General features: G+C 49.7%; 1 protein-coding gene across 1 annotated transcript; it reads right to left on the reverse strand.

Annotated features, from left to right (window-relative positions):
* Positions 1 to 1,577: 1,577 nt before the first annotated feature.
* Positions 1,578 to 10,879, reverse strand: LOC138812652 (zinc finger protein 420-like). Its single transcript, XM_070000705.1, has 4 exons — positions 10,690 to 10,879; positions 10,285 to 10,323; positions 6,048 to 6,174; positions 1,578 to 4,682 (listed from the first exon to the last, which is right to left on the reverse strand). The coding sequence occupies exons 1-4, from the start codon at positions 10,789 to 10,791 to the stop codon at positions 2,416 to 2,418; spliced, it is 2,535 nt and encodes an 844-aa protein (XP_069856806.1). The 5' UTR covers positions 10,792 to 10,879; the 3' UTR covers positions 1,578 to 2,415.

The following is a 10,879-nucleotide window of genomic DNA, read 5'->3' on the forward strand; positions in this document are numbered from 1 at the left end:
GTGTGCTTGTTTGTCTCAAGCCTGTGATCCTCCTCATGTGAGGATCACGGTTCAAAGTCAGTCCGGGCAGGAAAGTCCATGAAACTTATCTCCCATGAACCACCAACACAAGTGAGGGAGCCAAGAAGGCTCTCATCTCCAATTAATTACTAAAAAGCCACAAGTGGAGCTGCTGCTCATTGGTAGTGTGCAAAAAAAGCTCAGGAAATACCAAGAGCCTGAGCTCAAGCCCTAGTACTGGTGTACTGGTGTGCTCACATGTGAGCACAGGTGTTGAAGATGTCATACCATTTTATTATCTATTTTGGTCAGTTGTGCTGTGTCCGGTTTTCTGTTGATTTATTGGAAATAAGAGACTCATGGACTTTCCTGTCCAGGCTGGCTTTGAACTGTGATCCTCAGATCTCAGCCTCCTGAGTAGCTAGGATGACAGGCCTGAGCCACCGGCTCCCAGCTACCATTTTATTCTTTACTAATATTAACCAAGTTTGAACTACATAACTGTCAGGTTGATATTATTTCCATCATATTGAGAAAACTGGGTGCTAGCCAGACTGAATATCTGTTCCCTTGTCCAGTGTTAACACACAGAAGCTAGTTGCTGAATTCCTGCACCACCCTGTGATAGGTGACTATGACAGTATAGCCAGAATGGATATGGCCCAATGCCATGTTGACTCCAATGTCTGCACCTACCTACAGGTGTTAGTCTGGATCCATACTGCCCTCTCCAATGCTTATGTATGCCAGTGGTTTCCTGTGTGAGTGGTATTATTGAAGCAGCACCTTGGTATGATGTGCAGAAGTGTTCTCTCAACAGGTGGCATTTGATGGCATCTTCTCTAACAAATGAAGAAAGCCATGCTATTTCCAGAGCCAATGTGGCTGTTCACATCCAAGTCCTTTCTTTGGATGATCTCTGGCATCACAAAATGTGAAAACTTCCAGGCCACAATTTAGGACCACAAAATCCTATGTATTCCATTGGAGGTTTTGGGCAACAGTCTACGTTGTAAGAATTAAAGCAGGAAAAGCTGGGCTCCAGTGGCTCACACCTGTAATCCTAGCTACTCAAAGGAGGCTGAGTCCCAAGATCTAAAGCCAGCCTGGGCAGAAAAGACCGTGAGAGTTATCTCCAATAAAATACCCAGAAAAAGCTGGAAGTGGTGCTGTGGTGCAGGTGGTAGAGTTACCCTTAAGCAAAATCAGCAGGAACAGTGCCAGGCCAAGTTCAAGTCCCAGGACCACTGCCCCCCACCCCAAAAAAATGAAAGGAGCGCTGGGATGTAGCTCAGTGGCAAATGCTTGCCTAGCAAGTACAATATCCTGGGTTCGATCCCCAGTACCAAAAAAGACAAAAAAAGATAGTTAAAAAAATCCAAATGGGTGGGGGTAGAGGGAGGACTGTAAAGCAGGAAACACTCTCCACCACTGTACTTTCTATCCTGGGGCACATGTTACTGTGGTGTAGAGGAAGGAGGATCCCATAACATTGCCCAACCTCTCCATCATATAAATGAACCCAAAGGCTTTATGACCTCACCCAGCATGGTTAAATCAACCACCATAATTAAATATGGATTCAACAAATTTATTAATGTACAGGAACTGTGAGGCAGTTACATTTGTGTGAGTTCAGAAACATCAACTATGAGATCAACAACTTTCAAAAGTAGCTAAGCCCTTCTTACAAAATGTCAATCAAGCTGGGCACCGTTGGCTCACAACTGTAATCCTACTCAGGAGGCTGAGATCTGAGGACTGAGGTTCAAAGCCAGTCTGCGCAGGAAAGTTTGTAAAACTCTTATCTCCAGTAAACCACCAGAAGACCAGAAGAGGTACTGTGCTCAAGTGGTAGAGCACTAGCCTTAAGCTGAAGAGCTGAAGGACAGCAGCCCCCAGGCTCAGAGTTCAAGCCCCACTGAGGACAAAAAAAAAAAAAAAAAAAGAGAGCCAGATGATGCACATTTGCTCCATTCATAAAGCCTTCTCTGGGGACATGAGATCTTGGTTAAGGAACTTCCCACAATGATAACTGTAATTTTCTCACTGTAAACTTTACGGTGATTAATGATAATTGGTTTTGTGCCTAATCACTCTGGGACTGGGTGCTGTCCCTCAGCTCTTCAGCTCAAGGCGAGCACTCTACACTTGAGCCACAGCGCCACTTCCAGCCTTTTCTGCTGGTGCTGAGGAATTGAACCCAGGGCCTCATGCATGCCAGGCAAGCACTCTGCCACTGAGCCACCTTCCCAGCCCTTTCCTACTTTCATCACACTCATAAATCCTAAGTGTGAACTTCCCTATTTATAATGAGGTGAGCTCTTTCATAAAAACCACACCAAACATGGAGAATGAACCCACATTGCTTCTGTACCCCAAGGCTTTTGCATATTCATTGCATTTGTGAGATGTTTATCCAGCATGAATCTTGCAGTGAACAGTAAGATGAGAGCGCTGAATGAAAGATTTCCCACACTGTCTGCACTCGTACGGCCTTTCTCCCGTGTGAGTGACTCGGTGCACATTGAGTGCATGTCTCTTTTTAAATGCCTTCCCACATTTTTCACACTCGTAAGGCCTTTCTCCGGTGTGCACCCTCTGGTGCACATTCAGGTCACCTCTTTGTGTAAAGAACTTCCCGCAATCTCTGCACTCGTAAGGCTTTACGACAGTGTGGATCCTCTGGTGCACGATAAGGACACCCCTTTGCTTGTAGGACTTGCCACACTCTCCACACTTGTAGGGCCGCTCTCCAGTGTGCACTCTCTGGTGCACAATAAGTTCAGCTGCTCGCTTAAAGGACTTCCCACACTTCCTGCATTCATAAGGCCGTGCGCCACTGTGGACTTTCAGGTGCTGAGTAAGTTCAGTTGACCTTTTAAAGGATTTCCTGCACACTCTACACTCATAAGGCCGTTCTCCCGTGTGGAGTCTCTTATGTATCTGAAGAGAAGCCATCCGCTTAAATGCTTTCCCACACTCTCTGCACTCATAAGGTTTTTCTCTAGTGTGGACCTTCTGATGTATGGTGACGTCTGTTGCTCTCTTAAAAGATTTCCCACATTTCCTGCATTTGAAAGGCCTTTCTGCTCTGTGGATTGAATGGTGCACAGTAAGTCCATATTTCTTTCTAAATGACTTCCCACACACTCTGCATTCGTAAGGCTTCTCTCCAGTGTGGATTCTTTTGTGTGCAGTTAGGGCACCACTTAGCTTAAATGCTTTCCCACATTCTCCGCATTCGTAAGGTCTCTCTCCAGTGTGAAGCATCTGGTGTGCCAGAAGGGCATATCTTCCTGTATAGGATTTCCCACATTCTTTACATTCAAAAGGCCTTTCTCCAGTGTGGGATCTCTCATGTATTCTAAGAGAAGCCATTCGCTTAAATGCTTTCTGGCAGTGTCTACATTCAAAAGGCTTTTCTCCAGTGTGGACTCTCTGGTGCGTATTAAGGGCATCTTTTTTTTTGAATGACTTCCCACATTCTCTACATTTATAAGGCCTTTCACCAGTGTGGATTCTCTGGTGGATTGCAAAGGTGCCTGCTCCTGCAAAGGATTTCCCACACTCTCCACACTCGTAAGGCCGTTCGCCGGTGTGCACTCTCAGGTGGACAGTGAGGGAACCCAATCGCACAAATGTCTTACCACACTCTCTACATTCAAAAGGCCGCTCACCAGTGTGGATCCTCCTGTGTACACTGAGGGCACTCCTATTCTTAAAGGATTTCCCACATTCTCTGCAGGTGTAGGGCCGCTCTCCAGTGTGCACTCTCCTGTGTGCAGTGAGGGAACCCAGGCGTACAAACGTCTTACCACACTCTCTACATTCAAAAGGCCGTTCACCAGTGTGGATTTTCTTATGTGCATTAAGGGTACTCACACGCTTAAAGGATTTCCCACATTCTCCACACGTAAAAGGCCGTTCTTCAGTGTGGGTTGTCTTGTGTATATTAAGGCTACTCACATGCTTAAAGGACTTCCCACATCCTTTACACTTGTAAGACAGTTTTGCAGCATGGGATCTCTGGTGTACAGCCAGGGTGTACTCTCGCTTAAAGAATTTGCCACATTCTCCACACTTGTAAGGCCGCTCCCCAGCACGTCCTTCCTGGTGCCAATCACGTGAGTGTCTGTCCTGTAACACATCCTCACACTTGCTTTGCTCATAATGACTTTCTCTACTATAGACCTTCAGATTATGGAAAGCCACATTTTTGTGACTGGAAGCTTTTTTGCATTTGAATAGGTTGTAATGATTGTCTTTCTGGCTAAGGGATTCCCCAAACTCAGAGTTATTTGTATTTTTGCCATGAGGAATGACCTGGTCTGATGAGGCTGGGAAATTCTTACAATTAGCCTCACAGTTGAAGGGCTTTCCTGGTGTAGACAATTCATGGCTTTTCCTGAGTGAATTCCTGTCCATATCCTCCTTTAAGCATTTCTTGCCAGCGTGAAGCATGTGGTGTGGGGGAGGCTTTGCACACGGCCCAGCCAGGTACAGCTTCTGCACAGGAGGATCAGACAGATGCAGGATATCTTTCAGAGCCAGGATACAGGTGTCACACCGGTGAGTCTTCTGAGCGGGTGGTCCTGCCCGTGAAGTCCTCAGGCATGATGCACCATCCTCAGAAGCCTTCTGTGCAGACACTTCCTTATCCCCTGCTCTGTGTCCACAGCCTAGAATCAGAGAAAACATGGAAAGAGGCCTGCAGACTGTGGGGACAGGGAGATGCATCCACGGGAGTTCTTTGGAGGTGCTGGGGATGACAGATTTTCACATGCTACACATGCACTCTACTGTTGAGCGGCAGTGCCAGCCCCAGAGGATTATTTTCAGAATATGGAGGCAGGGTGAGCTTGCACAAGGGAAAGCTCCCTAGCACCTTCACTGCGCTGACATGCTGTAAATAAGCAATGCTGCCATGTGGCACTAGTTGTTCACACCCTGCCATGAAGTTATCCAAACTTACTTGGGTCTCGTACAGTATTGCCTGCCAGCAGGAAGCAGGAGCATGCTGTGTAAAGGACTCTCTCACTCCAAGTCCAAGAAGACACAATGCAAAGAGTGTTTAGAAGCATTAAAGGATACCTGCACATGTCAGAATGTGTTGGGTATCAGTCAGGGCTGGAGAGCATGCAGAGTGGCAGCAGACCAGAGCAAATGACATATGTGATATGTGAAGACACAAAGGTGACAAGCCGCTGGGTCTGGACACATGAGACAAGCCTGGAAGTGAGCAGGCGGACATGAAGTTTGTCCAGTGACGACTGCATCATAAACTGTAAAGGACACAGGAGAAGGCCCCAGAGGGAAGTGAATGCTGTTCCTGTGTCCTGACACAGCTGCCCTGGTAATCATCTTGCTGCGTTCATCTTACATAGAAACCAGGATTCTCCATAAGTCCAAGTTGCCATTTATGGGAAATACATGAACCATGTTCTGAGGACAGGACCTGAGCAGACATCAGGGATTATGGTTCAGGCAAAAAGACTAGAAGAAATGGGCACCAGTGGCTCAGGCCTGTAATCCTCGTGACTCAGGAGACAGATCTGAGGATAGTGGTTCAAAGCCAGCTGGGGCAAGAAAGCCTGTTAGACTCTTATCTCCAATAAAACTATGCAGAAAAAGCTGGAAGTGGCACTGTGGCTCTGGTGGTACAGCACTATCCTTGAGTACAAAGAGGCTCAGGGACAGCACACTCTGAGTTTAAGCCCTAGGACCAGCCTCAGAGGATTCCATCTCACTAAAACCAGCATAAAAACAGTCTGGAGGCATGGTTCAAGCAGTGGAGAGACAATCAGGCAATCCCCAGTGTAGTGACAAGGCAGAGCCAGCAGAGAAAGCTGTGGAAAGCAAGGGATGATCCAGCGGCTGACTGGAGACATCCTCCTTTCAAATCCCAGCCCGCATTGACCATGGTAGGAAGTGGAGGGATACTCAGGGCAGTGCACACGGCTCAGCAACAGCATACACATTACATGGGACAAAAAAGTAGATGGGAAAAGAGCCTGATAGAGCACTGGTGCATGTGACAATCTCACCTATGGAGGTTGAAAGTGCAAAGGTCTCCAGCATCACACTGAGGTACATGTGTCTCTGGTCAGGATTAAGGAACTCCCACTCCTCCGGGGAGAAGTGAATGACCACATCGTCGAAGGTCCCGCCGGCCTGCCAGGGTCAGAAAGGAACACTCCACCATCAGATGATTTCAGTTGATTCCTCCTGGTCACCCCAGGGCTGTCTGTCCTTGTGGCACATTGGCTCTTGTCTGAACCCCATGGCACTACAGGCAGGTTAGCTGGCACACATTGCCTAGCAGGGTCCCTGGACACACAGTGGCTCATTGTTATGCTTATGCTATTCTCAAGCATAATCAAATACAAACTCATTTTCAGTCTATAACAGGAAGGGGGAGAAACATTTAAAAGGCTCTGGCCAGGTGCCTGTCGCTCTGTGGGTATCTCCTTCCTATATGCACCCAGTGTTGAAAATCCTCCTGCACCCTAATATAGCCATCTCTCTGTGCCCTGACTCCCCTCCCGTGCACATTTAGTGTGCTGGGCACACATGAGTGGCCCACACCAGTTCCCACTGCCCAGTGACCACCTTGCCTTGTACTTCTTCCTGTTACCCTCTGTCATCAAGAACCATCATCAAGAATCAAACTGTCCCTACCAGCACTGGTACACTCTTCGCTCCTCACTGTGGCAACTTTCCTTACCTGCCCACCCTAGTGGCCTTCCACCACAGCCAAGAGGCAGGCAGAATGGTGCTCCAAAATCATCTCCCACGAGCCGGACTCCTACGCCTTCAAGGGTCTCAACGAAACTCTAACATGTCTGTATAAGGCGATAGAAGCACGCTGTGGTTTCTGTGCCGTGTTCTACCTGCTGCTCCAAGGCCTCTGACCCCAGCCCTTGCTCCTCATTGTTTCCATGCCAACAGTTCTTCTCACGCCAGCTACTGTGAGGGGCTCCCCATGATGATATTCCAGTGGCAGCCCAGACCACCATCCCACCTCCAAAACTGTGGGTTGATGCTCACATGCTTAATCTTAACATACCAGGAGTTCCAACAAAAAGATCCAGCAACTTCATCCCAACCAGTGGGTTGGGTGCAGTAGCAGGTGCCTGTTTTCCCAGCTATGGGGAAGGCATGACGGCTGGGCCCAGAGGTGGTGCCTGTCATTCTCAGTACAACAGGAAAGCCCAAGTGAGAGGAGGGAGGCCCAGATCAGCCTTGGCATATAACTAAACCCGACCTTAAAATGTAGGGCTGGGGGCTGGGAAGGTGGCTCAGTGATAAAGCGCTTGCCTTGCATGCTCGAGGCCCTGAGTTCGATTCCTCAGCACCACATAAGCAGAAAAAAAAGCCGGAAATGGCGCTGTGGCTCAAGTGGTAGAGCGCTAGCCTTGAGCTGAAGAGCTGAGGGACAGCGCCCTGACCCAGAGTTCAGCCCCCACGAACGGACCCAAAAACAAACAAACAAAAAAAAAAATGTAGGGCTGGGAGGGTGGCTCAGTGGTAGAGTGCTTGCCTTGCATGCATGAATCCCTCGGTTTGATTCCTCAGTACTACATACACAGAAAAGGTCAGAAGTGGCGCTGTGGCTCAGTGGTACAGTGCTAGCTTTGAGCACAGAGAGGGTTCAGGGACAGAGCTCAGGCCCTGATTTCAAACCCAGGAATGGGGAAAACAAAACAAAAACAAAAAAACTAATGTAGTCAGCACTGGTGGTTCATGCCAGTAACCCTAGCTATTCAGGAGGTTGAGATCTGAGTTCAAAGCCAGCCCAGGTAGGAGTCTGTGAGATTCTTCTCTCTAATTAATGACCAGAAAACCAGAATTGAACCTGTGGCTCAAAGTGGTAGAGTGCTACCCAGGCCCTTAGTTCAAGCTCCCGCATGATCAGGGGGAAAAAAGCCTAATATAAAAATTGGCTGGAAGTATGGCTCAAGTAGTAGAATTCCTCCTTAGCAGGTGTAAGACCCTGAGTTCACTCAGTTACTGACAATCAAGGCTGGAAGAGTGGCAGAAGAGTCTCAAACATAATTCAGAGACAGAGGGGACAGCTGGTGAGGAATATGAACATGCTCTACTCAGTGCCTTCCTCCTGCTCAGTGACCACAAGCTCTTCTGCAGCCAAGAAGCTTATGGGTAATGACAAGGACATGACCACAAAGGCCTTCCACTTGTTCAAGCTCTCCTAGAGCAGAGGCCTGAATGAAATTATCTGAGCCTCAGTTCTCAGCACTGACTCTGCCGTATATAACACAGTACAAGCACTCAGCTTCCCTGTGCCTCAAGGACATCATCTGCCTTTCATGCTATTCTAATTACAAAAAGCCTGAGACCAAATGCCTCTGTTCATACATACCAAGGTTCCTAGAGCCCTGAAAGTAACGGCAAAACGCCTCATCTGCTGGGCTGCTCCCAGCTTGGGCAGTGCGACTTTACACACAGACCCCTCTACGTGTAACACGCTGCAACATCTCATCCAATCAAGTCTGGGTTTAAACTGACATGCTGCCACACAACGTCCTTACTGTTCCAAACAGAAGGACCCGAAACGTCGTCTCGTGAGCATGCCCCTAGTTTGTCTCCAGGAGGTGTAGTGGGGGAGCATGGCTACTGCCATAGAAATGTGTAGTCAGAACAGGGAAGCTTGTCACCTATGCCCTGCCAACCAGCACAAGACATTGGGGATGTCCTTTCTGATAGAAGCCTGCTCTCCTCACTTCTTAGGGACAATGCACTTCCAGTATCTATTGACCCAGCCATTGCAAAAATGAGGCCATCAGGGAATTGCCCAAGGTCTGGCCCAGAACAAACCATGTAATCATGAAAATGACTTGTCTTCAGATTTTTCCATAGGCTCAGGGTAAGAAAATCTGATCTGTTCGGGCCTGAGCATGCAGGTCATGTGGAAGTATAATGTAGTTGAGGTCTGAAAGCAAAGTTGGGGGGCAGGGAGGGAATTCTTTGAAAGGGCCACAAGCTGAGCAGTGGTGGCTCACCCCTGTTAACCTAAATACTCAGCAGACTGAAATTTGAAGATTTCAGTGTAAAGCCAGCCAGCCTGGGTAGAAAAATCAGTGAGACTTTCATTTCCAATTAAACAGCAAAAATCCAAAAGTGGAGGTGTAGCTCAAATAGTATAGCACCAACCTTGAGTTGGGGGTGGAAGTGAAGAAGAGAAGCCAAACAAAGAGTGCAAGGGTTTGAGTTCAAGCCCCAGTATCAGCAAAAATAAATAAAAACTGGGTGCTGGTGGCTCACATCTGTAATTCTAGCTACTCAGAAGGCTGAGATCTGAGGATAGTGGTTCAAAGTTAGTCCAGGCAGGAAACCAGAAGTGCAGCTGGTAGAGCACTAACCTTGAGCCAAAGAGCTCAGGGACAGCACCCAGGCTCTGAGTTCAAAGCCCCATGATTGACAAAAAATAAACCAGCAAATAAGCCATGCTGGGCACCGGTGGCTCATGCCTGTCATCCTAGCTACTCAGGAGGCTGAGATCTGAGAATCACGGTTCAAAGCCAGCTCTGGCAGGAAAGTCCATGAGATTCTTATCTCCAATGAACCACCAGAAAGCTGGTAGTGGTGCTGTGGCTCAAGTGGTAGAGTGCTCATCTTGAGCTAAAGAGCTGAGGGACAGTGCCTAGGCCCAGAGTTCAAGCCCTAAAACCAACCAAAACCAAACCAAACCAAACCAAAACCCTGTGATATGACCCAGCACCTGTGGCTCACACCAGTGGCTCAAGTGGTACAGTGCTAGTCTACCAGCACAGAGAGGCTCAGGGCCAGAAGCCCAGCCCTGAGTTAAGCCCCAGGACTGGCAAAAACAAAACCAACAACAATCCATGACCTGCATGAGTCCCTCCCTTTCTCATTCTCCCTCTCCCTCTCTCCCCTGGCTTAGTGATCAAATGTTTCAAGTGCTGTGTGTGGCATGTAAGTAAGCCACGTGCTCTCTTTCTCTGCTATATTTGTTTTTTGTTTGTTTGTTTGTTTTTGTCACAGCGCCACTTCTGGTTTTCTAGTGGTTAGTTGGAGATCAGAGTCTCACAGACTTTCCTGCCCGGGCTGGCTTTGAACCGCGAGCTCAGCCTCCTGAGTAGCTAGGATGACAGGCATGAGCCACGGGCGCCCGGCTTGCTATATTTGTTTTCTAACGACCTTTCCCGTCACCTTCGCCCTGCCTCCGTCTTGCCTGAGTTCTTCTTCTGCCAGACCCAAGGACCCAGGTTTCCTTGGCTGCCCGGGAAACGTCTCACTCACCCGGGTACCGTCCAGAAGCGCTGCTGTAGTCGAGGCCATCTGTGGGGAGAAGATGGCGGGAGGAGAGTTACCGGGGCGGAGGCTGCACCGCCAGGGCCTCCCTCGGCTCTCGCGCGGGCTCGGCCTCCGACGCTGACTGAACGTCCGCGGCACACGGACGTGGCGGACACCTACCAGGGCCCCGCGGCTCTGAGCCCGCGAGGGGTCGCTTCCAGCCGGCAGGGCCGGGTCCACCCCTGCTCGAGCCCCGGCGGGACGCGGCAGCGCCGGCGCTGTCAGCCGGCTGTCAGCGGCGCCCGCTTCCTACCGGAGATCCGAGGAACAGAGGCCGGGGCTGGGGCGCGGGCGGGGAACGGAGGCCGGGGCCCCTGGGACGCGGGCTGGAACGGAGGCCGCGGCACTCACCTGAGCGCAGCCATCGGGCTCGGGGCGCAGGGCCGGGACTCCGGGGTGGCCGCCGCCAGCACGCGGCGCAGCCCGGCAGGCCGGGAGGACGAGCCCGTCCATGCGACCTCCTTGCCGCGCCCTTCTCCGCGCCGGCTCCGCGCTCGGGGAGCTCCAGCCGCGAGACCCGAACGACCAGAGTCTCTGATGA

Source organism: Dipodomys merriami, unplaced genomic scaffold, assembly GCF_024711535.1.
Source record: "Dipodomys merriami isolate MVZ:Mamm:240054 unplaced genomic scaffold, mDipMer1.0.p SCAF_57, whole genome shotgun sequence".
In the NCBI taxonomy this organism is placed as follows: domain Eukaryota; kingdom Metazoa; phylum Chordata; class Mammalia; order Rodentia; family Heteromyidae; genus Dipodomys; species Dipodomys merriami.